Source organism: Lepidochelys kempii, chromosome 15, assembly GCF_965140285.1.
Source record: "Lepidochelys kempii isolate rLepKem1 chromosome 15, rLepKem1.hap1, whole genome shotgun sequence".
Taxonomy (NCBI): Eukaryota; Metazoa; Chordata; order Testudines; family Cheloniidae; genus Lepidochelys; species Lepidochelys kempii.
This window is the reverse complement of record NC_136394.1, coordinates 24,047,712-24,074,217: the sequence shown is the minus strand read 5'-3', so window position 1 is coordinate 24,074,217 and position 26,506 is coordinate 24,047,712. Positions and strand designations below refer to the sequence as shown.

The 26,506-nt window shown below is 45.9% G+C and overlaps 1 protein-coding gene across 2 annotated transcripts in view; it reads right to left on the bottom strand.

The window, feature by feature from the left end:
- Nucleotides 1–13,861: 13,861 nt before the first annotated feature.
- Nucleotides 13,862–26,506, bottom strand: part of SCARB1 (scavenger receptor class B member 1) — a 39,866-nt gene continuing 27,221 nt past the window's right edge. Inside the window, exons 8-13 of one of the 2 annotated variants that reach the window (XM_073312829.2) lie at nucleotides 26,226–26,344; nucleotides 23,200–23,273; nucleotides 21,659–21,710; nucleotides 20,763–20,909; nucleotides 16,222–16,338; nucleotides 14,419–14,506 (exon numbers count right to left, since the gene is read on the bottom strand). In XM_073312829.2, coding sequence (XP_073168930.1) covers nucleotides 16,222–16,338; nucleotides 20,763–20,909; nucleotides 21,659–21,710; nucleotides 23,200–23,273; nucleotides 26,226–26,344 — 509 coding nt within the window. In that variant the 3' untranslated portion in view covers nucleotides 14,419–14,506. Of the gene's footprint in view, nucleotides 14,507–16,221; nucleotides 16,339–20,762; nucleotides 20,910–21,658; nucleotides 21,711–23,199; nucleotides 23,274–26,225; nucleotides 26,345–26,506 lie in introns of both variants that reach the window. The other variant, XM_073312828.2, reaches the window with a different exon arrangement.

Sequence of the window (26,506 nt, the reverse complement as noted above, 5' to 3'; positions counted from 1 at the left end):
ACTCCCTTTCTGCAAGCCGACAGCAGTAATTTAAGCTCCTCACCCAAATTCCGTAAACTCTGTTTGCTAGCTACTGCTTCAGATGGTCCAGCAACACTTCACGTGTTGTTATAAAAGCTAACTCAGCATATTTACTTCACCACCACCGAAGGGCTGCGAGAATCAACGGCCACTAGGAAGATGCAGCCTGCACAGCTGAAATACAGCACTGCAGGCAAACTGACCAAGGCACAGTGGATGAAAAGCGGGGCTTGTTCTCTCTGCACTTCATTTGCAGCTGCAGGACTGCAAAGTAAAAGACACTTGGAATAACTTTTAAGCGCATATGTGAAGAAGTGCTCCTGGCAAGGCAGAAGGGTCTCCCCGGTAAATCCAGCCACAGCAGAGAAAGAGAGCTGGGAGTAGCATGGTTTTACAGGAAAGCAAATAAAGGAATTTTAGGAAGGGCCATCTGAAAAGGCAGGAGGGAATGTAGCCTGCTGGTAAGAGCTTGGGACAGTGGTGAGTCAGGCCTCTGTCACAGATTTGCAGCACAACCTTGAGCAAGACAGACTGAGGCAGCAGGCAAGAGGATGTTAGCTGCAAGCGCAGGTATAGCATTGTTCACAGTGTGGGTTTTTAGAGTTTGCCAGGCACCATCAGCATGCTCGAAGCTGCCAGACAAGACTCTTGCTCCAAGGAGTTGACGATCCCTGGTCTCATCCTGCAAAGCAATGGGTTCAGGCCATGCAGGAGCCCATAGGAGTGCAAGGCTCTACCCGTGTGCATCACGCTGCAGGATCAGAACCTGAGACAACCAACCCAAACCCCCATTTAGAGTGGTCTGCAGTCCCCGGATGAAGGCGCAAGGGATAAAACAGAGTCACAAAATGTTTCCATTGGCCATGGATTTCAGTGGCACAGCTCAAGGTTATCAAAGGAGAACACAACACCATGCGGTAATTCCATTTCAGAGGCGGCACAAGACTAATCCCCCTCCCGCCCCCCCATGACATTTTGTTTGTGCTGGAAAATGTAAACTTTGATTTCCACCCCAGAGGTGGCTGCCTTTCAGCCGTTGTCTGGAGAACACTTTGGAGTCGCGGTACAGAAAGTAAAATATGACTAACTTTAATCGAGAACCTTTGGTTCTGAGGAGAGTTGTCCAGTGTATAGTGGCAGCTATGGTACCTCAGAGAGAAGGCAGGTGATGTACTTACCTGGCCCCAGCACTACAGTGTCTGAGCACCTCTGTGTCTTCAATATATCGATCTGCACAGCACCCCTGTGAGGCAGGGCTGTGCTATCATCCCCATTTCACAGATGGGAAGCTGAGGCCCAGGGAGACTCAATGACTTGCCCAAGGTCACACACAGAGTCTATGGTGGAGTGGGGACTTGAACCTGGCTCTCCTAAGCCCCAGCCTAAAGGCACTGGACCATCCTTCTGCTCTCCTGCTTTTCAACGACTGAGATAATATGCTTATCCCGGGCCCCCATTTACAAGGCGCCAAAGCCTTTGGGATTTGCCCAGCTCTGGTTTTCCTGCTTAGGCCATTAAATAAATATGCAGTAGGGTTCACTCATTACAAGACAGAAAGCCTGAGAGGAACATAGGTTTAGAGCATCCTTTGTACAGTCCGCATCCCAGTGGGCTCAAAGCAGTAAGTCTTTGCCAGATCAGGGCCTTCGATACTATATATTGATTAGTGAGACAAAAAACAGAGAGAGAGAGAGAGACGGACAGACAAGGGGCATCATTGTAAGTGTGACATCTTCCTTGTATTCCTTAGAAGGCCAATGGCCAGGCCAAGCTGACCACACTTTGACTGAGGGCAACGGCCAGTGCTAAGGTGGGCAAGGAGCTTACCAGGCCACAGAAGAGCCCTGCAAACTCCCAGGGACAGACGCCGTTCTGCCCCTCACAAGTACGCTGCCTTTGTGGTATGTGGGTACTGAGCTGGCTGGCCACGAAGCCTGGGGTAAGTTAAAGCAGCTCTAACTTACAGCAGCCTTCAGCCCGGCTGCCCCACTTCCCAGAATCTCCATGGTGCTCCTCTTCCCACCCCGACACATCCCCACCTGTGACAGGAGCAGCATAAGGACATGTAGGTGAATCCTCCTCCGCAAGGGTCAGGCCCCCGTCTGCTGCCCGTGCATTGCCAGAGCCGTATACAAGGGCCAGGGTGGGGGCCAGAGCTGGGCCGGGTGGCTCTCCTCTCTCAGTGCGTGTCAAGATGCAGCACTCAGCCTAGAAAGGACACCACAGGCCATTACGTCCAAAACAACAGCCTGTGCCATCTTTCACGCATTTGTTTCTGGGAAAACCCATTCAGGTCTGGGGGAAAACACAAACTTAAGGCCAGAAAACAAAAAACATCCCCAAAACAGCACGTCTATCTCCATCGCCTCCACCCCAGGGGCACAGGTTTAGAAATAAAACCCTATTTCCAGGGGGAGCAATAGCCACATTTGGGATCAGTTTTCCATTTAGCTGATAGTTTGGGGGGAATGTTTTCTGCAGTGACAGAAACTGCATTCCCAGCAAGCCTCTGAACAGAGAGAGGGGAAGGTCCTGGACTGCAGCCCGCTCTGCACTGGGTAGTTTCTGAGGGCCTGGCGTGCCCCAACAAAGCGAGCATTGCTTTCCCCCCTGAGGCGCTCCTCCCTGTGCCATGCACTCAGTCTTTAATGGAGCACAGCCAAGTGAGACAGAGACCACTCAGAGAGGATTGCAGCGGCTTGCTCCCACATGCACCACGGAACGCCATGTTGATGGAATCTGAATCCGTCCCGTCTCCTGCCAAAAGCAAAGCAAGGTATTAGAAAATAATCCCTTTCTTTGGCTCACCTAGAAGGCCTAGGTTCTAGGGCAGCCCTGAAGTTGGCATGGGATGAGAACAGCATGGCACCCGTGCATCTCCTCACCCACCCCAGCAGCAAAGAGAAAGCAACCCAACCCAGACACCCTGTCTGAGAGTGACACTTTCAGGGATGGTCCCAGTTGGGGGAGAGCCAGGTTCGGATCTCATTACAGGTGACCTCCCAAGGGGAAAAAGGTGGCTTGTGCCCTCGTTTCATTATGATGGACAGAGAAAGCCTGAAAAGTTTGGTCAGAGGGGGTTCCCTCCCCAAGTACACACACTTGTTTTTCCAAATTAGAACATCAGATTTTACCTACCCTGGAGGAACATAACGACTGGTGAGCTGGTGAAGTTATAACATTGCAAAAGCATAAAAGGTAAGCACCTGGAGTGGGGAGGAGCATGGGAATTTAGTCAGACCACTTAAACACAGTTGGTGTTTTCAACTCCTCATTTAACTCCAATGGCCAATTAACATTTTGGAGACAGGACATCTTTGTTAAATATTCAGCAGCCCTCCACCCCTTCCGCTGAGGCAAGAACTGACAGTGCGCATCTCGGAAACCCTCCAAACGCCTCCAGCAAAACAAAGGCAGGACACATTTGGGGAAAAAAAAAAAAAGCAGAAGCACGGTCTTTCTGACGGAAGGGAAGATGGTTTGGATGGCACAATCCAATTCCTTACAGCATAAAGATCAAAAAGGGAGCAAAACCCCATCCCTAGCCCCTTTTAAAAAAAATCCTTTGTATCCTAAGGGGTGGAGCCTCCCACTGCCAAACGAGTGAAGATTTGGCCAATTTCCGCAGTCTCAGAGCGGGTTTGTGTCTGTTGGCCCCAGCCCTGGAGCGGCTGCTTTATATACACACTGCCTGCCCGCCACGAATGCGCACCTGGCTAGAGAGATGCCGGGTTAGCTGGGATTTGATGTTGGTGTGTGGCCACAAGCCGGCGGAAACGAGCAGCTGCCTAGCTCCAAGTCTCACATCTGGGAGAAAGGGCTAACTAGCAAGGCACCCAGGGCAGCCCCAGGCAGAATGACCTGTGCACAGCCAGCCAAGGCACTGCACAACGAAGCTTTACGAAAACCCTGAATTCTGCTCTCGGAGAGCTGGAGTGACTGGCTCTCAGCTTCCCAACAAGCCCAGCTCACCTTGGCAGTGCTGCAGGGGCGTTATGCAAAGGGCAAACTGTTCCTGAACAAGTTCTTCAGCGTATCAGGCCCCAATGGGCTTTTCTCCAATGTCCAGCAAGTGCCTCATCCTCCGTCCAGCTGTTTTCCTCCTTGGACCGAGGCCGAATCCAAGAGAAAGCAGGAGCCACAACGATGTTCAAATTCCCTTAGCGCTTCTGGGAGAGGTTCCCCACCCATACTGCAATGCAGCCTCCTCACCAGGTTTGTTTGTGGCCCATCTGCCCAGTCTTCAGCAACCAGCCCAGCAGCCCCACAGCCATCTGTACCGGCAGCAAGAGGAAAGGAGGAGAGCGCTCCTTGGCTAGAACTTGGGTAGATCCACAGCATGGTACCTTCCACCCCACCTTGCAAGCATGCAGCAGGAATGACTGCAGAAGGTGCCCTGTCTACAGATCGGTGAACTTCAGCCAGAACGTTATGTGCAGGGGAGGCGGGGCTCCTGTAATCTGGACTAAAGCGCCCCATTACCACCCTTCCCCCCACAACCAGACTTTCATTGCCAGACACTGTGGTCAATTACCAACAAGCAGTAACTCTTGAGTTTTCCCAAGGGCTCCACAACCGCGGAAAGCGCCTCAGAATTTAGACTAGGGTTTTCAAAGGAGCCTAAGGGAGTTAGGTGGCCCAATCCCAGTGCAAATTGGACATCCAACTCCCTTTGGCCTTGTCACAGGAGCTTTAGATTCCAACACAAAGCACATCCACCTCCAAGACCAGCAACACTGTTCACAACATAATTGCGAAGCAACACAAGGCCTGAGTTTTCTTACATGAGTGTATATCAGGAGCTATTGCACTGACGTCTGTGGTGTAATACAGGTGTAAACGAAAGAAGAATCAGCCCAGACCGAACAAGCCTGAAGGTAGGACTCAATCAGCAGAGGAGAGGAGATTAAAATCATCTTTTAGAAAGGACAAGATCTATGAGGAAAGAAAGTCCTTCCAGTAAATTTAACTTCAGGTGGGTTGGAATGAGACGAGGGCAATTTTCTGGGTCACACAGACAAAGTCAGCTGCTGGACAAAGCGCCACAGATTTTTTCTAGTGCGCTTAAAAGACAAGAGCCCTCAGGCTTTCACTCACTTTCCCCATCCCGCACGGCTGTAGCTTTGTGTTACTGCTCGGGTACAGAGGGGGTGGAATTGCATCACGGTTACACTGGGCTTAGCCTGGAGAAAGTAGTTTACCGGTGAAGCGTCTGCTCTATAACAAAAAGCAAAGCAACTCCCCACCCATCTAGGGGACGAAGGTAAAACATGCACCTGTGTGAAGCCAGGAAGTTACACTTAGGGCTACCTACGTTTTTAACACAATCCAACAAGCTGGGGCAACCACCTCCACTCGGCAGCCAGCCTGGACAGGTGTAGGGGACAACACAAAGTGCAAGGCCCTGGGCATCAGGTCTCCAGAGCACAGCCATTTGGAGAGTTCAAACCCACCCCTTTTGCTACCTCATCTGGACTTGCCTTTGTGCCCATTAACCTGTCACAGGTGACTTTAGCTGATTTCCTTGCATCCAGCCCTGGGGCTTATCAGACTGCTGACAGCCCCAAACTGGGCTCTAATTAGCACCAAGGAGAAGGGAATATAAAGGGAGAAGAAGAGCTAGAGGGATGTGGCAGTAGGAAGAGAAAGTAATGATCATCCTCTGTTTATAAAGTGCCTTTCCTGGATTCACTCAGACTGAAAAGTGGCCACCTCTGGGGTGGAACATGGCAGCTGTTTAAAACCATACAACAGTTTAAGGCAAGAAATAAAGAAGGCCATATTCAGCTGACACTGCCGAGGGAACTTAGTAACAGAAAATAATTACCCAGGCTCAGGTGGGTGGATGCTCTTCCTCTTACAGACAGTATGAGGGGCTCTTCAGTGATCACAACTCATGGCAGGGGGGCAGTTTTCCAAAGGGTGCAGAGAGGAAGAGCAGGATAAAGCAAAGGGGCAAGGGAGACTTTGCAGCTGGATCAGAAGAGCTTTGGCTGGCTCTGTGTAGAAAACAAACAACAGGTGCTGTTTCTGTCCCCACCCGCAACCTGCTTTCCTTGCCGCTGACCACCCCTTCTTTGAGAGTGGAGCCCAGAGCCCCAGTGTGAATTAGAAGTGCTAAGTAAGTAACATGACCTGAGAGCAGTCTCTGGGGAAGCAGGCTAGGCTGAGAGCAGGCCTGTTCTCACAGAAGCATAGATTCTCCTGGCCTTTCAGGTTCTGGAGACCCCTCCTACCCAAGCCATGTATATCACAGAGGATGCTTGTCTGCAGAGTCCACTGTGTTTATCAAAAAATAGAAGGGGGGACCAAGTCACCCAGTGATGTCAGAACTCCAGGAAAGAACTGGTCTGAACAAGTGAGAATGTTCATCCATGCCCACAGCTGGGCAACGACAGGCATAGAATAGAAACAGTCTTTCTATGACAGGTTTCAGAGTAACAGCCGTGTTAGTCCATATTCGCAAAAAGAAAAGGAGTACTTGTGGCACCTTAGAGACTAACCAATTTATTTGAGCATGAGCTTTCGTGAGCTACAGCTGACTTCATCGGATGCATACCGTGGAAACTGCAGCAGACTTTATATACACACAGAGATCATGAAACAATACCTCCTCCCACCCCACTGTCCTGCTGGTAATAGCTTATCTAAAGTGATCATCAAGTTGGGCCATTTCCAGCACAAATCCAGGTTTTCTCACCCTCCACCCCTTTCCCCACAAACTCACTCTCCTGCTGGTAATAGAGAGTGAGTTTGTGTGTGGGGGGGTGGAGGGTGAGAAAACCTGGATTTGTGCTGGAAATGGCCCAACTTGATGATCACTTTAGATAAGCTATTACCAGCAGGAGAGTGGGGTGGGAGGAGGTATTGTTTCATGGTCTCTGTGTATATAATGTCTTCTGCAGTTTCCACAGTACGCATCCGATGAAGTCAGCTGTAGCTCACGAGAGCTCATGCTCAAATAAATTGGTTAGTCTCTAAGGTGCCACAAGTACTGCTGTCTTTCTATGGAGTCTATACACAGTTTGCACAGATGCAGCGCTTGCCATCGGCAGCCTCTCTTAGAGCCTTTTTCCAGCACCAGTCGGTTTCCACAATACCTCGGTGATGTATGTATTATTATTGTCAGACCATTTTACAGACGAGTAAACTGAGGCACTGTAAAACCAGCCTCAAACAAAAGGAAAAGAACACCAGAGCCCAGTCTGACTCCCATTCCTCTGCACTAACCACGGGATAACACTGTAATGCTCCCTCTCCTGCAGCATTTCTGCTCAAAATAATTCTGAGTCAAATGGGCAAGCTGAGCTTTTCAAAGTGAATTTGCTCCACTTCAGTTCATCAGGAAACAAGCCACAGAGATTTCTACTGGTTAAATGCATTTTGATTAGCAATAATTCACTTATAATGGGCATTTTTATGGCACTAATCCCCATAGAACGTTAATGAATGGTGTCTCCCATCCTTTGCATGATTTTTCAGGGGCGAAAGCCCTGCTCTTCAATGGGATCCAGGTGCCTAAATACCTTTGTGGATCTCTGCCTAAGTGACTTGCCACGGTGACATGAAGTTTGTGGTAGAACTGGGGCTAGAACTCATATAATACATGTTCCAGACTTAGCTCCAAATCACATGCCTTCCTGTAGTATTTGAAACCTGAATGACCCAGAGGATTGTTGACAGGGAACTGGAGAGAGTCTTTCTTCACTAGGTCCTGCTAGAAGTAGGTCTGAAGCAAAACCCAGGCCTGAACCCTACTAAATTTGCAGGCATGTGGATTTGTTTTGTCCTCTTTCTAGATGTCTCTGAGTTCAACTAGGGCAGGACAGATAATACCTTCTAAAAGGAGCCTCCCAATGCTCTGTATGGTAACAGGAGATCATTCTAATAATTACCAAGCTGGTTTAGGCCAATTAAAATCCTCAGGCGAACACAAATGCCTTTAACTTTGCTTGGACCAGAGAGCGGGAGGGGGGGCTGACCTGGCAGCAGAAAGCAGAGGGGGCACATTAACCAAGGCAGGGGTCTGTGCTTCATCTGTATTTGTAGACATAATAGTCCTGTGGCCAAGGATCATAATGTACAGAGCCGAGTAGAAAGGAAATTGGCCAGAGAGAGTGAGTCAGGGCCATGAAAGGACTTGGGGGTTGCTCAAAGCATTTTTAAACGAATTGGAAACTTCAGAGGGAGCCAATGAGGTGAATGAAGCACGGGGGAAGTAGACTCAGAATGCTCCGAGCCGATGAGGAACCATCTTGCAGAACTGCTGACCAGCTGTGGCTTCCGGACAGCGTGTGCCGAGAGCCAGAGCAACGCCAATCAATCCACAAAGGCACAAACGAGCAGAACGGAGGCAGCTGAGGTGAGAAAGTGGCTTGATAGCCTGGTTAGCTTTGTCCATTGATCAAAGATCTCATTAGTGGGCTTAGAGCAGAGAAAAGGAATCCTGGAAGTCTAAATTCTATTCCCAGCTCTGCCACACCCTCACAGCCATGCTCTGTGCCTCAGTTTCCCCTTCTGCAAAACAATCATCATAAGGATGCTCCCCTTCGTCTCCAGGGTGTCATGAGGCTGGTTTGTGAAGTGCTTTGAGATTTGCTGAACATCTCGGCAACTTATATGTATCTATGGAAATTATTATGCAATCATCTGACTTGGGTTGGGATTCATATTTTGATGGGGTGGGTGGGAGGGAGTGCGAAAAAGGAGCCTAGATGTCAGGTGGGAACAGCTCAGCATTCACCATTTTTGAAGTGCCCAGCTGTGTCTTTCATGCTGCTAGGGAAGGAGCCAAGAGCTGCTGCCACTTGGAGCTGCGGAGAAAGCCAAATAAAGCCAGGTATTGTTAGCCCAGGATAGGTGAGCAGGCCGGTGAGACAGGACGGAACCCAGCGGGAGCACGTAACCACTGTGCTGAAAGGGGCCCGCCCAGCCCAAGCCTGAGAAAGCGCCACCTCATAGCTCCACTGAGTCCGATCTTGTGAATATTCTGGTCTTGCACGTGAAACCCAATGAGACAAAGGCCAATAAAATTATCATGGTAAACATCAGTATTGCATCATGGCTGCATTTCTTAGCTTTCCCTTCAGTCTGCAGGTGTTACTCGTGGAAGAAGTGCTGGGTAGTGGTTAGAACAGGGGCTGGTTCTGTTCCCTGGCCTGCCACTGACTCACTACATTACCTTAAGCGAGTCATTTAACCTCTCTGTCCCTCACCTTATACTTGGCTGTAAAATGAGTATGTTGATGGAAGAGGAGGGCTGTATGTGCACCATTGCCCTCTACTGAACAGAATCAGAACTGCGCAACTGTGTGTCGTGCTACTGTGTGTCATGTACCCTGCACTGCTGACAGCTAATGAAGGTTCTCCCGATGGAAACTGTGTTTTATCCCAGCTGTTGCCATGTTGTTCTAAGTGGCCGTGTTGGATGCAGCAAAGCAACCACCATGAATTCCTAGCCGGCCATAGATCTATTGCAATATAACAGCACCTGACCCAACAGAGCGTTTGAGAGACTTAATCAATGTTCGTAAAAAACTTGAAGATCTTCAGGGCCTTTAAACAAGTGCAAGGTGTTATTGTCCGGGGCACGTACTGGAAGAAGCAGAAGTTAAAAATGTATTGCAAAGAGATAGGAAGCATTATTAAAATTGTCCTATGAGCAGCTGCAAAGGGATCAGCTGGGTTGTCAGATAGACCTGAACAGAACAAAATGAAAGCTTGTACGTTCCATCCTTTCCCCTGCATTGGGAGATTAAATTAAAACTTTATAAAAAGTTCCCTTGGCTCAGTCAGTTTTAACAGCACTAACAGCAGCCATTCACACACGCTCCTCGTATTACTGGGCTTGGTCTGTGGGTTTGCTGGCATAAAACACTCATCCTACCTCCTGTGTACCAACAGTGGCCCCCAGTGACCACTCTGCTGTACTTCTAGCAGGAGTTGTTTCCTGACACTCCACCTTTAAACACCGATTTCATGCCCCATGAAACTCAAGTCCTCAGGCTTTAATCCATGATTAATTATAGGGTAGACTTCTAAAACTTTCTCTTACTCTAGATGAGGCTTTACAAACAACGTCACGTGATTTACAGAATACTGCTTTCCAGTCTATATAAAATCCACTATCTGCTATTTTAAAGCGACACTAGCTTGTTCATTTCAGATTTGTTTGCAGAAGAGTAAACCCAGGGTTGTGAGTTCAATCCTTGAGGGGGCCATTTGGGATCTGGGGAAAAAATTGGGGGTTGGGTCCTGCTTTGAGCAGGGGGTTGGACTAGATGACCTACTGAGGTCCCTTCCGACCCTGAAATTCTGTGAGGCACAGTAGCACCAGCAAGCGCTTGAGTAAGTGAGGGCTTTAAGTCATTGCTGCTGGTCTGGACACAGTCCTAAAAGGCTGGGGCAGCCTGGAAAAGTGTCATGTTCCTATTTCACTTACTTAAAGAGCATATGGCTCAAGCGAGAGGAATATATGTTTACTTGCAGTATGTTATTCAGCCAGTAAATATCTCCATGGTCAAGCATTCCAGACAGTGGAGAATCAGGTAAACAAGAGAAACAAAGCTGGCCCTCAAAGTGTGTGGAAGCCTTCATGTCTCTAGTGAGAGCTGTTTTCTTTAATAAATACTCCTGATGAATGTAATTCCACACAGCATGACTGCCAGAGAACAAGCCTGGAGAGGGGTCCCACAGGTGGAGTCTAATATTTGTACTTTGAAAGACCACTAGGAAACTAAAGTTCCTATTTTTAAAATGATTCCTTACCTCTTAGCGGCTAGGTACTTGGTAATGATCATTTTAAAATTCAGGTTATTTATAGGAGAAACTAGAATGAAACCAACTTCCTTCCTGTGAACTGGTAGGGAGTTTTTAGGTGGTAATAATTTCTGACCACACAATGGTGCTTAAAATAATGCAGCAGCACCCTACCCATATGCTCCCATCCATTGGACATTTTTGCCAAAAAAACCTCAGCATAAGGTGGCCCCATTGCCTGGTTTGTCAATCACACACACACCCCCGCCCACCATATGCAGAGACTGGGTGGGCACGGTATTTCTCAGAACTTTGGCACGATAAAGATGGTGACAGTCCCCGTGACTGTTGCCAAGCAGTGTTGGTTTGTTTTTTAAGTGCTTGTGGTGGCTTAATACATCCCAGAATGACAGACATCAGACAAGCAGAGGAAACACAGCCAGCTGCTGGAAGGAGGGTGCTTTATGGGGGCAGGGCAACTGTACATCACAGCAAATTTTGCAAGTAACATTTATGATGGGGCCAGAAGACTGTAAGGAACGGAGGGATTGCACCGCCATCTCGCTGCCTCCCTTTCAGAGAGTTAATATTCCCCATCTCCTGTACAAAACTCATGTGGCACAGGAACTATGCCAAGCTGCTGGAGCCTTGTAAGCAGATGGGCTTAGCAGCCATTATTTCTACCAGCATAGCACTCAAGAAACCAGTCAGGTTTAGTCTACATCTAAAACGTTTTACTGCTATCATAATGGGGTGAGATGTGTGTGTGCACGCACGCATATATCTTTTTGCACCCACATAGCTATGCTGGAAAAAACCTTCATGGAGACAGTTATACCACTATACGGGATTTATAACAGTATAACATTTTGCTTCAGCAAATGCTACATTAGCAAAAGAATTTTTATAGACACTGGCATAACTGCATCCATTTTTTTTTTATGTCTAGGAGCAGAAAGGGACCCATAAGCACAGAAGGGAAAGAGTTATTTTAAACGATCAGTTGAGTTGGGGGTAGTAAAGGCATTACAGTACAGTGGTTAAAAAATGGATATTAAAAGTGTTTTTAAATACAACGGCTGAGCTGACTTCACTGTTTAAACATCTTCTCCCCTCCTCCCCAGCCCTTCTCTGCTTTACCTTTCCCCTGGCAGCAGCAAGGATTTGGACTCTGGCCCCACCCACCTACAGCTGATGCCCACCAAAAGAAGAGGGTGGATTCCCACTACTGCTGCTACACAACAGGGCTCTCCTGCACCTAGAATTGCTCCGCTCCCGTCCCAGGGCTGCCGGCAATTTTTACCGGGGGAAGGGGTGGGCTAGACTTAAAAATAAAGTATTTGCTGTTGAAGGTCACTTTAGTGAGTAGTTTTGTAGCATGATTAAAGTTGTCCACTTTTAATAAAGCTTCTGTTCCTAACTCACTGTTTCCTTGGTTACAGCAACCCCCTGCATTTGGGGGAGCCACCCCCCCACCACCACAGGTGAGGGTCACCAGTCTCACAGAGGGGACCTGGGCTAAAGACTGTTAGTGCACAGGACTGGAGCTAACAAATGGTAATCCATAGACCTTGTTCAATTAATGATCAGGCCCTAGCCAGGGGGTGCCATTGGAAGAGGAGGAGCTGGACCTGCTGGCAGTGAGGTGCAGCTGTCCCGCCCAACACCCACGTGCCCCAGCTTTGCGATCGCATCAGACTTTAGCATGCAGCTGGCTTGACAGAACGCAGAGTCAGCTGGAGAGCGGAGGTGGGGCTGGGGAAAGAAGTGGGGTGTGAACCCTACAAATCATTTGCCAAGAGTCTATGATCTAAGCTAGTGTCTTGATAGATGTCCCTCCACATCCCATACCTGCCAGGCACGCCCAACACTAGCACAAGAGCCATAAGACCAGCCAACTGAGAGTGTTCTCAGAGCACTGATCCAGGCAGTCTTAGGGCACAGCAGTTAATAGCAATTTGCATGGTAAAAAGAAATCCTCAACTTCTCTGGAAGCCCTACACTGTGTAAGGCCCATGCACCCCCGTGCCTCACATAGGAAAGTCCTTCGCTGCCATCAGGACTCACAACGCAAAGCTTAAGCCACAGGAGTGGTTTTCCTACCATTCGGGTGTATTTCAGTTGTCGCTGGTCTGCAGCCTTTAAGGCACCCTGAGAGCCACCCACTAAGTTAGGGAATCTCCTGACATGGGAGGGGCTTTACTGTGTGGAAAGCTACATGGAACACCCTGCCTGCAAACTGCCAGGAGGTCTTCTTGGCTGGAGTGTGACCTGCCTCACATTCTGCCAGCTAATTTTCCATACGTGGTAGCACACCCCGTGTCATACTGCAAGGAAGAGATCTCATTTGATTGGGGAATGGCACAGTTCTGGAATAGCTCTTACCCCTGGTGACATTTTACAATGTCATGATTAAAGACACTAGTAGAACAATGAGAAGAGTGACATCATATGTGGAACAATGCAATGCACCTGGCTGGCTCTGTGTAGGTAGAAGAGCTCAGATTAATTTGAAATCCAGGGAAAAAACTAGATACTTGTAAAGAGTAAGTGGTTTCCATACAAGTTAAAAGTCGGTGGCCTCTGCACGAATTTCACCACAGAAGTTGAGTGGGAGCGCCAAGGAGCTAAGCAATATTTCTTTGGCAAAAATCAAATGAGCACCACTGCCACATGTCTAACCCACAATGGCACCTGGGAACCAACTAGCCAGATTAGAAAAACCCACTAAGCTTTAGAGCAGTGACAAATGAGGCTTCAGTCTAGAGCACCACCCCTCCAAAACAGCAATCACCACAACCTTGAATCTTACACCCGCACATGGCTGCATAGCCTAAAACCGGTATATAAAAAGAGTGGGCAGCATACATCTCAACCTGTGCAGCATGTGAGAACTCATTTCTACTCAGTGAACCCGAGCAAATGAACCCATCCCATCCCAGTTTAAAACAGGATGAATAGGACCTACTGCAAATCGCTGCCAGTTTTCCCAGATTAGCATTAGCCTCCTGAATGGGAGTGAACTTCAGCCAGTGTAGATCTATTTAGTAAGCCCCTCTCCATAAACCTTGAGTGGCACAGGTTGTTAAATACTGACATTTTCCTTTATACACCAGTTATTTCTACACATGTAAACCTTGTTTGCTTTAAAGGATTATTCATTACAGTGCCTTTTTCTTTTAGAATTCTCTCAACAGCTTCTAGGTGGAGAGAGACTACGTGGGCAGACGAAAGGACTCTTCAGGGGATTAGCCACCAGGTATTCTTCATCCCTGCCAGGCTGGAAATAGCAAAAAAGAGAGGTCTCAGCCCATGCCAGCCCCAGGCCAACAAATGTTCTTTGAATGTTTTGTATTTCAAATGCTAGGACTGAACTGGTTTTATCCTCATCTCAGGTCTTGATGCAGGAAGTGTGAGCCGTGGCAATACAGCTCAATAGCCTCTGAGTATTTTGTGCCTCTCTCAAGATAGTTCGGAATCAGGTATTTTATCCAACTCTGCATCTCCTTTCTAGGATCCTGCTAATGGACCCAGAGCAAGTCTGATCCCTAAGCAGAGTCAGGTACCAGTGGGAATCACCCTTCTGTAAGAGACTGGCACTTCAGGCTTCAGCAGCATCATTCTGGTTTGTTTTACTATCATCTTGAAGGAGTGGTGTTGTTTCGGAAGACTGAGGTGGTTCAGTCCGTGGGTCTGGCTCTCGTGGGCTCTTCTCTCTGGCGTTTCTCTGAATAAATAAAAGCAAGGACAGGTGACTCAGGATGCAGCTAGACACCAGCATTGGTCATCACATAAGCCAGTGACTAAAGATTTACAGGCTACTTGACAGTATGTTCAGCACTGGAATTTGTCACCATGTAAAGACTCCAGACTAATCTGTAGTTTAATGACACCCCAGAAAGGGAGAGCAAGCTGCTCCCCGACATGTCCCATTCAGAGACCAGAAACGTGATGTTTATTAATCCACAGCTACTGTCCTCTCAAGAGCAGCAATGAACCCTGGGATGAAGTAAACGCTTAAGAGCACCAACACGTGGTCCATTTTATCACAGAACATTCTACACAGGTTTCTAAACAAAGCCAGGATGAAATAAAGCTGAAGAATGAACTACAGGTTCCAAGAAAGGTGTAAAATTGGCCTTTACTACAATAGTATCTCAGACAGTAAATACATCAGGCATTCTAGATCAATACATTACCCCAGCAGCCTACAGCACTTAGTCCATTCCTGGGCTGTTCCATCCTGCCAGTGAAAGTTTAGTGCAAAAAGCCTTTTGAATATACAAACAAGCCGTATGGCAACTTAACCCAAAAAGCTTTCCAAAGTAAGCATCATGCATGAGAACAGCGTGACCTGGTGACTCATTCTTTAGAAGGTGGTTGACCTACTTTTCTGTAATAAATGAAGAGCAATCCTAATATATGTGAGTATGAAATAGTCAGACTGGTAATACTGGGATACATCTGTCAGTATTCTTTAAGTGTAAAGATCAGAAGCAATAAAACCCTCTATTTTGCCTAATGAGAGAAGTAGTCTCAGCTCCATGTGGGTGCTCCATATTTGTACAGAGCTCTGACTGTGACCTCATGGAATCCCAGCAGATGCCCCTCCCAAGAGATTTTTACCCCAAGTTAGGTTAAACAATCTCAGGCTGCTCAACCTGGAAAGCACTTAAGCATATGTGTTAGACTCCCTTGTAGGAAGGGCTCCTTTCTTGATTATAGGGCCTTTAACTGGAGTATGTCTCTCGATCCACAAAGCGAGCACACATTTAAAAGGCTGAACAGCTCAACACCTTGATATAGAATCTAAAAATATTTAGCAGGTGCCAAGAAAGTTTTAGTCAATCCATTTCTAAATCACGGCTTTGAAAAAAGTGTTGCCTAGTCTCTCCTGGTGTTGGCTGTATCTGTTAACACTAAGAAGACTGGCGAACAACAAGTTTTGGTCTCCAAATTCATTTTCAGATTTAGCCAAAGTGAGGGAGGTCCACAGGTGTCACCCAGACTCTTGTATGTCATTGCTGATTTTACACCCTTCCCCCCCCATGCCCCAGCAAGCAAAAGTTCTTACAGATGATAGGACCTCACCTCCATGCCAACTGTCACATCTAGCCAACATTGCACCCATCTCCAGGGCTGCAGATCATGTTTCACATCAATCTACCAAGAAGGGGGTTTGAAAGAAGCGTTACCTGCACCTTCTCTCCCCAACACCTAATGAAGTGTGATCTAAATGCATGCAATATTCCCATTTCCTAGTTTAAACCCAAAGCAAGCTTATTGCCATGAAGCACGAATAAAGTTTACCAAGAGGGGGTATTTTACACGTGAACATTGAGCACTTCAATTTGACAGCAGATTTAAGCAACATTTCAGCAGATTTATCATCAAGTTAGTATTGTTTAGAGAAGAGGAGTTTTACCTTTACTGGGTACCCACCTACAGGCTGGCTTCCTGCAGCACCATCCCCTTAACTGGAGTCAGCCGTTTTTCGGACAAGGCCTGGTTGGCCTCTTTAGTCTTTTTATTGCTACTCCAAAATAAAAAGCATTTTTCCTAGAAGATAATCAGGCTAGTTTATGTTGTATTTTAAAAGACATTTGGAAGAGGTTTCACTTGAAAAAGGGCAGCTGTGTTTAAGTTGTAATCATGGTTTGCTTAGTTACTAAATTCTAGTTCTTTACACGGTGTTTAAATTAGAGCTACAACTTTATTAATCTTCTTAAAATAATCTGTACCAAGCCATCTTTAAAATGGTCTGTTCACATTTCAGACCCTTTAGAGACTTCTAATGAAATGTAAAAGGGTTTGTTCAGTGGATTGGGATTGTCGCACACAGTCAGCTGCAGGTAAGCTCTACTGTGGTTGTGCAAGGGAGGATTTTTTTATTTTTTTTTAAAAAGCTTTTGTTTGGATTGGTAGGACAGACAGACACCATTTTAAATTGGCTCAAGTTATAATCCAGAATCTAACTTTGCATTTAAGAGACTATTTAACATTTTCCAGTATCTCACTGAGGTTGAGTTTAAGCAACAGTGCTCCCTCTAGAAAGCTGCTATGGGAAATGAAGTACATTTTATATGCAGTTGCAAGAATTTAGGGAGATTTCATAATGGATCACAGATGGATTTAGAGCCTTTGCCTTAGCTCAGGTGCTCAGTGAAGAGCATTCTGGCTCTTCAGAGGGAGGACTGTTGTTGATTAAGCAATCTATTAAGAGCTGATCATTAACCCTTCACTAGATCAAGAATACACCTTAAATGCAGCATTTATTTTGACCTGTGTTGCAGTTTGTATTATGCATCTATTGATCACTATAGAGTTACATAATCCTAAATGCTCAGCAATATTCCCCTACAGATTTATAGGGCCACTTCCAGGTTCTCTGCTGTGATTTTTGTTAACTCACTTTTTAGCGAAGAAGAAGAAAGTTTCCTGAAGTTGCATTTGGTTGTATAGCACCAATATAGGCTCAGTTGTGGCTTAGCTGGCAACACTACTTAGCTCACCAATGGATAATTGCAAGTGCCTTGTGCCTAGGATTCTCTTTTGCAGATCGGTATTCAGTTTGTTACCAGAGGCCTCCATTCATGCAAGTGGCCAACTGGAGTTTGTTAACCCTGTACTGAATCCCCATTGATTGAGTGCTCCCTGTAGAGGATACCCACGGCTTAGGGTCTGTTGTGGTGTCCCTGTTAAAGCCAACTCCTGCAGAGTGGCCACTGGAAGGAGCTGTGAGCCAGTGTATTTGACAGCAATACACTGGTTGCAATTGCCCTGCATAAACACCCTCCACAGGAAGTTCTTTGGGCTGGTCTTCCCTACAGAATTAACTTGGGTTCCTTGCTCTGCGCTCACAGCCCCATCTCCATCTAAGGGTGCAGAAGCAGGGGGTAAAGTCTCAGACCAGTGTAAATGTGGAGTAGCTTCTGGTTTCATAGATTGCAAGGCTAGAGGGGACCACAGATCTAGTTTAACTGCCTATATCACACAGGCCATAGAAACTGCCCCAAAATATTTCCTTTCAAACTACAGCATCTCCAAAAAAAAAAAAAATCCAGCCTTGATTTAAAGGATGCCAGGAATTGAGAACCCACCCACAACCCTTGTTACAATTTCCTATGGTTAATTACACTCATTGTTAAACAACAATCAAAGTCAACGATCATGTGGTTCCCACTTTATGACAAGGAACAACAGCACTTTGCTTTTCACATAATGGAGCTCGCTACTAACAGGTCAGTCACTTGGGCAATAGTTTTGATCATCATTTATCCCAGCTAATTTACTAATCTAAATCACTTCAGAGAACCATCAAGTGAATCAAACACTAGTGAATCAGTTTCAGTATACAGTAAATGGCTTAGCTTTAAGATTACACACACACCCAGTATTCCTTCGGAATTGTTCATCCACGCTCACTTTGCAACAAAGGGATTTGGAAATAATATGCCAAAATCAATTATGCTGTGGTGTGGCCTGGTTTAAATCCAATTATTTACTACTTGGAAAACCTGGGCAACTAGTTAAAATGGGTTTGAATATCAGCAGTTAAGATAAGTGGGATAAGGAAAAGCTAGCCATTTCTTTAGTGTATGCATAAGTCATGATTGTTTCAAGGATTTAAGGACTGGAGGGTAAAGTATGATCTGCTTTGGGCATCTGTTGCGCTAACATTGCGGATAGCTCAATCACAGGCGAGTTGAGCCAAAACAACGAGTTTTAAGCCAGATTCAAATGAGCTAGTTGGGAGAAGTATGTACACACGCGCGACTTGCTGGTCAATAACCAGGAGGCTGTTTTAAAGCACACATGGACTATTTGGAGTCTTTTCAGGTGCACATTTTGGGGCCAAAGCTGAAAGACGTCACTATCAACGGTTTGTTTTTAAAGTTTTTTTTGCATCTTTTCTCCTGCATTATCCTCATGTTGCACAGCAATCCTCAAGATTACTCCAGCACAGTAAGGGAGTGAGACTGCCCCATAATGCCGCTATAAGTCCCAAAGCCACTCATGTTGAAGTGCCCTATATGCTGCTCTCTGAGTAAACAGCACAGATTCTCAACACACCTTGATGATCTTCCCTAAGCCCTGGTCTACACTTGGGGGGAGAAGAATCGATCTAAGTTATGCAACTTCAGCTACAGCTATGTGAATAACGTAGCTGAAATCGACATACTTAGATCGACTTACAGTGGCGTCTTCGCCGCAGTGACTCGACTACTGCTGCTCCCCCGTCAACTCCGCCTCTCGCAGCACTGGAGTATAGGAGTCGACAGGAGAGCACTCAGGAGTCAATTTATCGTGTCTAGTCTAGACACGATAAATTGATCCCTGCTGGCTCGATCGCTTCCCGCCGATCTGGCAGGTAGTGAAGACATACCCTAAGACAAAGGGCACCAGAAAGTTTTCCTGCCTTAAGTGTACCTGAGAGGAACTACTGCAAGTGTACACTGGTTAACAGACTTCTTAGGAACTTAGGAGCTGGCTTGAGTCACTAAGGCCTGGTCTACACTACAGTTAGATCGCCGTAAGCTGCCTTGCATTGACTTAACTACGTCCGGGTCTACACTACAGCCTTGTCCCACCCATGTAAGTGCCTTACTACACCAGCAAAACTATTCCACCTACATGAGAGGCTTACTTCGGTGCAGTTAGGATGACACAGTGTCTGTGTAAACGCTAACTTACATGGGTTGGCCCCTGCTCCCAGTTGGGAATGGAGCGGTGGGGAGGGTAGCCTATCAGGAGCTGGTGGGCTCTCAGCTCCCCTCACTGCCCCTCTTAGGTTGGTGGAAGTGCTCCTGGTGAGAATGCGCACCACCAACCCAAGGAAGGTAGAGTGGACATGCACAACTAGTAATTACTGTGGTGGCTGCAAGTTGACCTAACAAACTTCAGTGTAGAACTATCCTAAAGTTGCTAAATGCAGCAGAAACCAGCAATGGATTCTGAAGTCTAGAATCTGAACTACTGTCATACTGCTGCCTTTGGTACTGGGGGGAGAATAGGAATCAGGGTTCCAGGAAAGAAGAGGGAGAAAGCAGCTTACCCTCTTCTTGTTAGCTTGCTGCATTGAACACAGTGAGCTCCTGGCCCTGTTCCAGACTATTTTACCCACTGCAAAGGATCACAGCCCCTACAGAAAGTATTTGCAGTCCAGACTGCTATGTGGTTTAGCAAACCCCACTGCGAAGGCACTGAGTGATCTTAAATAGAGATGTCAGTCAGCTCTAAGAAGCAGCTAGGCAAGGGAATATCTTTTATTGGACCAACTTCTGTTAGGAAGAGAGAGAGACAAGCTTTTGACCTTGAAGTCACCTGAAGCAGAGCTCCGTGGGAGCTTGAAAGCTGGTGTGTGTCTCTCTCAGCAACAGAAGTTGGCCCAATAAAAGATATTACCTCACCCACCTTCTCTGGCTAATATCCTGGGACCAACTGCCACGACACCATGTATAATAAGCCAGACTTCTGGAGAATAAGCTTGGGGTTTAGCTAGTGAAAGGAACTGTTCATATACTTTGAGCCATTCAAGCAATAATTAACTAACAAGCATCAGTGGCTACTTCAATGCTTGCTCTGGTCAGACCAAAAAAAAAAAAAGGGGGAGAGTGACCTTCCCACACCTATCACATGGCAGAAATAGCTTGTAGGAACATTGATGAGGAATTTGGAGGCAGGGCTGGAAGATACAAAACAAAGACGCCTCATTGGTCAGAGTGTCAGCCCAAAAGACCCACTCATTTATTGAAGTCTTTCAGGTGTTAAGAGTTAGAAGTGAGCAGAGGTGAGCAATGCCCCCTAGTGCCTACTTCGCAGCAGGGCGTGTGACCATCAAGCTATGACATCTTACTTAAAAGATCAGCAATCTTACATTGGATTAAGTAGCACTACAAGTGAAAAATCAGAAATTTCTGGATTAGGTTGAAAGTTGGCATCAGTTGATTAAGTCAGGAGTTTTGCCGTTTGCTTTTTCCTACCTGTCTCTTCACCTCCAGTACAACGGCAGCAACAACCAAAGCGACACCCAGACCGATGCAGATATATTGCACGTACTCCAGCACAGATGGGATCAGAACCAGGTTGGTGTAGAACTGCTTTAAGACTGAACCTTCAATGGCTCCGCTCTGCCCAGAAGAGAGTAGTTTTCAGTGGCAGTTTCACAGCACAGAGACTCTGTATTAGTGGTGTCCCCACTGCCTCTAAAGCCTGGCTTGGAAAACTTATTTCGGTATATAGAGGAATTCAGGGAAGCGTAAGACGTTAACAGGCCACAAGGAAATAAATGCTAGTCTGTAAAACAGAAGCTGCCAGAAGAAGGAAACAGAAACAGAAGGGACTTGCACTACAAGTAGTACTCCTGGTGGCAAGAAATGCCTAGACAGCAGGGTCTAAAGTGTTTGGGCCAGCGACAGTCACGTTTTATTCATTTCGTTAAGTGACAAATACTCAGCATGCTCTTCCAGCTTGCACAGCTGGTAGGTATTTGCCCATCTGTGTTAACTTGGGAGACCTAGACCAAGAAGTTAAGATAGAATATCACCGATGCTTTCTAAACGCATACGGAAGTGGACAGAAGAGTTTAATGGCTCAAATTGCAAGTCTGAGTCAGGAAGTGTGCAGCCAAATGTTGAACAAAGTGATTCTAATCCATTTATGCAAAGTTACCAGTTAAGAACTGTGCAGCTTAGACCTCTACTCCAGTTGAAGTTTCTCCAGTAGAGACATGTAACGCTGCCCTTCTAGTCCCTTCCCACACTGCTGCTCATCACAAGCCATCTACTTCTTCCAGTTGCCCCTAAATTTCCTCCTCTGCAGTACAGACTTTGCATGGTTAACGTTACTTTTCCAACCAAGAGGAGGAAATCCAACTCACCTCTGCAAACCAAAGTATAGGCAAGACAACTGGCTTGATCTGTCCCGTTTGACTGAACAGAAAGAAAAGTTCACACTTATATTTATAATCACACAGTCAATCTACACAGACCAGCATTATACTCCAATGGTTTCTAAAGAGCTGGTCAGTTTTTACTAGACATTTCAAAATTTTACAGGCATGAAGACAATGCAAAGAGTTGGTAATTTCCCCCACCCCTCCCATTTCAGTGAATTCTTTCTATGCAATATTAGGTCTGATTAAACTTCACAGATGCAAACTTTAAAGTTGTTAGTTTTTAGGAGAAGAACTTGAATTTTAGTTGATGTTTAATAAGTAGTCAGCATTTCCCAGATATCACTGTAGTATCTGAAATACCACTGTTCTTCCCTTAGAATTCCCATAGGAATCACTTTCCAAGCATTGAGTTTAATGGGAACCTCTGTGCTTAATCCAAGAGTAGTTGTAATGCATTCTGGTAACCTATGGAGTACTGAAAGTGTAGGTAATAGTGTTACTGTCTCAGGTAATTGTTAGAGGCTGGAATAAAACTGGTTGAGAGAGAGCAAGTTTACCTCCTCCTCCAAGAGCAAGTAACCTACTGCTCCAAGTACTATAGCACCAGATTTTAAGAGCTCAGAACCCATTTGGAAGTCTGACCACTTGTTTTGATACTTGAGTGGTAGGAGCATGTTTTTGGAAGGCTGACTGCAATTGTGAGCACACAGCATTTTAGGAATCTGACCCAGGGAGTCTACTTTGAATTTTCGTTTGCAACAGGGCCATCAGAACACAGACTATTGCACAACTAGGCACTGCTACATTCCAAGCTCTTAGCCTAACATCAGCCTGCGGCTTTATGTCTACCCTAGAAATGCTTTGCCAGTGTATCTCCCAGCATGGATGCAACTGTAAAAGCAAAACTGCACTTTGCACCAGTATAGAAACCACCCCCCTCCCCAAGTGAAACAAGCTACACTAGTAAGAGTACAGTTTTGCCAGTATAAACACATCTGCACTTGGAGTTCTGATAGCATAGCTGTGTCAGGGTTCACACCTCTTCACACTCCTGACCAACACAGCCATGTTGATAGGAGTCCAGTGTAGACATAGCCATGAACTGGTACAGAGGTGTCATCCACACAAATAGCTAAAGCAAGCTAAAGAAGAAAGCCAATTGAAGAGGCATATATCTGCATATGGTGTGTTAAAAAGAGAAAAACCACGTAGAGCTTGTCTGTTCATGAGCTCAGCTGAGCAGTAAGATACCAAATGTCTTTCTCTCAGACAGAGAAGGCACTATGCTTTGTGAGGTATGTTTATGACAATATCTTGACAAGTTGAGGTTTAACAACTGATATGAAACTGAGGAATGGGATTAGACTGAACAGATTGTACTACAATAGAGCTGTTTCTTTGGAGCCCGAAGAATTATAACAAAGAAGCTATTCAAACAGCATTACATTTGTGAAGTTAGTCTCCTTAACTTTCAAGCATGTAAGCCACATGCCTCTTGGACATCCTCAGAGCAAGCTACTTACCTTATGCCAGAGACTTTCTTCATATACAGACTCAGTTGCAGCTTGATGGAGCAGTTCATTGGAATTCCCGTGACCTGCATTAGAACAGGAAACCAAGCACTTCTCAGCAATACCTCCTGGTGTTCATGTAGAGGAAAGCGCTTCAAAAAAAACAACTAACAAAGAATTGCAACATGTGAAAGCACACAGTGTATACAAAAGAGGCGAGGGAAGGCGACCAGAAAGAGGGTAAACGGCTCTGAGGAAGACCTTGTCTTAGGAGGCAACCTGTATCATTGTTTTTCACTTTGAGCCTGGGCTACGGGGAGTGCTTAAGCAGAGACAAAGAGGTGTGGCAGTCGAGTCAAGATTCAGAAGACAGAACAGTTGTCTAGGAAGATCGTAACAGCCTCTTCTGGGAAATCTGATGAGTTAGCAGAAGAACTCTGCTTTCAGAAGATACTTGAAAGGGTCCTCCAAGGTGGGCAACCAAACCATTCCTCAAATCACAAGACAAAACAAAAGCTGGCACATAAGAACGGCTGCTACTCTAACAGAGAAACACTAGGTGGAGCTGTAGCAGACCAATATTTTCAAGTTAGCACACAGCAACTCTAGAAGGCCAAATAACTGACTTATACTCTAGCACTCAAAGGCCTAAAGGCAAGCTGGAACAATCAAAAAATCGGGCATTTCTATCCTAGTGTAACTTATGAAGATAGTTTTAGTGCCACTTCAGCTTGCTTTGAAGTTTAAGAGCATGAGGATATTGCCCTGCAGACAACTAAGTGTCAAGGTGGTAAGAGGCACAAAAAGCGAATGCCCACCCACACAATGTTTCATTCTTTGATTCAAGCAGTTTACTCACATTACTTCCACAGTTGTGCTAACATCCATGAGGATGACTGACAGGTGTCTGGCTACAAACTGTTGCAATATCAAAACATCTGTCAAAATGATGTTACTATGGAGAGTTAAAGCTAACAAGATTAAGGCTTTAGCACGATTGCAACATCACTACAGCTTCCTGTTTAAGAGTATTATGCTACCCATACACTATTAAATATCTTCCCCACCATCCCCAGCCTTTCCCACTCCTCTGCTACTAACCTTCAATAGCTTTGTAGTGCAAAGCGACAGAACGGTTTGTGAATTGTGCAGTACTGAGGTTTTATCTCTACAGTTCATGTTTATTACAGCTATTTTAATTAAGCCTTTATTGCCATGGACTTTATTTTATGATCTACACAGATTAGCAAGTAATTGGGGGCGGAGGGTGGAGAATTAATCTTTACCTTTTAAAGAGCCAAAGTACACTTACCTCAGCCCAATATTGTAAAAACATGGCGTGCTTAGCTCTAGAACATCTATTACCCCTCCTTATCCCTGCAGATTGACAAGACATTTGCATGAGAGCTATTGTTTTGGTTGTTTATTTTAAGCCTGTGCATTCGTCTATAGGCAGGCTTAAAACAGCTCTACAAGTGATATCTAGAAGTCAGAACACAGCCCCTTAATGTGTTCAAGATTGCTTTATTGCCCTGCAACCCAACCTCTGGTAAGAGCACCACTGCACTCTCTGCAGGTCCCATGGTTGCTGGTCAGGAGGAAATCCTTAAATTGCATTCTCTGGAGCTTACCAAAAAACCCACCACACTTTACTGAGCGTGCCTTGGGTGCTTGTTACCTGGGGAAACCCTATAAAATACAGGATCCAGAACAGCAGCTAGACTTTAGGATGGTCCTGGTAGCCTACCAAGCTGGAGGTGCCACGTCTACATTGGAAGTGGAAGAGAAACAGGTGAGAAATAGAACAGTCACAAGAGAAGCCAGCCAAAAGCTAGTAACCAGAAGGGAACAGAATAAGGAAGATAACCTTCTGGGGGTAAAGTTTTGGATACAAAATTTAAGATTTAGGATAGGCTTGTCCAAAAGTGTGTTGAAAGGGGTCCAATAGCAATAAGTGCAGGATGCAGAAAAAGTATTTATTCCTCCCTTTTTTTTAAATGACAGCAGCCTGTCAGGAGGTCACTGACAGTTCTAGCTGTTGCACAATCACTTGGAAGTGTGCCCTGTTTGTACATTTGCGTATGCTACTGGGCTACTTCTCACAGCATCAAATGGCTTTGCTCTGTAACTTCATGGATAGCATTCCTGTTTGCACTACAGAGCAGAGTCTTACTGCCAGATACTAAGGAAAAGGAAGACATTTCACCCACTACAATAGGTTAGCGGTCAGCTCCAGGTAAGTATTTCCTCCAGGATTAGCTGGTGCTCTTGTAAGACCTGTATGTTGTCTTGACAGACCGTGCAAGAGAACAGCTAAGTTCTGACTAGATACAGCAAAGTGCAGGATCTTGGTGAGGTTCGATGTGCAGTGAGGAACGGGGGAGGGTTTGAACCTCATTTATTCTATTTCTTTAGTACATATTAGACTTTTATTCACTAATTTTGAAAAGCCCCTTAGCAGGGTGAGAAGTCATTCCCAGCGGGGCCATTAAGCCAGAGCCATCAACGCAATTATGCTGGTGCTATGTCTATCTGGCACGCTGTATTTTGCAATTCTCTGGAAGTAGATCAGAAAGTTTTAATTATGGTTTTACAGCCATTTTATCTAAACACATCTCAGCAATAACCATTTAAAATCCTTGTACTATGGAACCTAGTCTTGTGGCAGCAGTTTTAGTGCCAGAGCATGAGGAAGTTGACGGGCAGCCAATGCGCAGCTCTGTTGAGAGCCTACGCTGAAAATGACAGGTTTCAGAGTAGCAGCCGTGTTAGTCTGTATTCGCTAAAAGAAAAGGAGCACTTGTGGCACCTTAGAGTGGAAAAACATTCACTGAATGCATCCGATGAAGTGAGCTGTAGCTCACGAAAGCTTGTGCTCAAATAACTTGGTTAGTCTCCAAGGTGCCACTAGTCCTCCTTTTCTTTTTACACTGAAAATAACATTCCCAGACACCTCATTGTGCAGAGCCTAGACAGAAAAGCATCTAGAGTCTCACTCTCTCAAGAAACAGCCTGCATGAGACTTGAAGCTAGCTCACCGGATGAACGTCAAGGAAGAGCCCATGCTGCTCCTTATTGGGATGTAATCCATCGACGGCTTCCACCAATACAGGGTCAGCATTGTAGAAGTGCGGGTGGGATATGAACACTGGTGCATCTGAACAGAGTTAAGTCACATTAGAGGGTTTGCACGAATGTGCTTATTTATAGGAGTTACTGGCTAAAGAAATGCCAACATGAGATCTTTCGTGTTGCAAGCCAGATCCTTGAGGGTCTGCTTCCCCCTGCCCCCCACAGCTCATCACCCCATGCCCCAGAT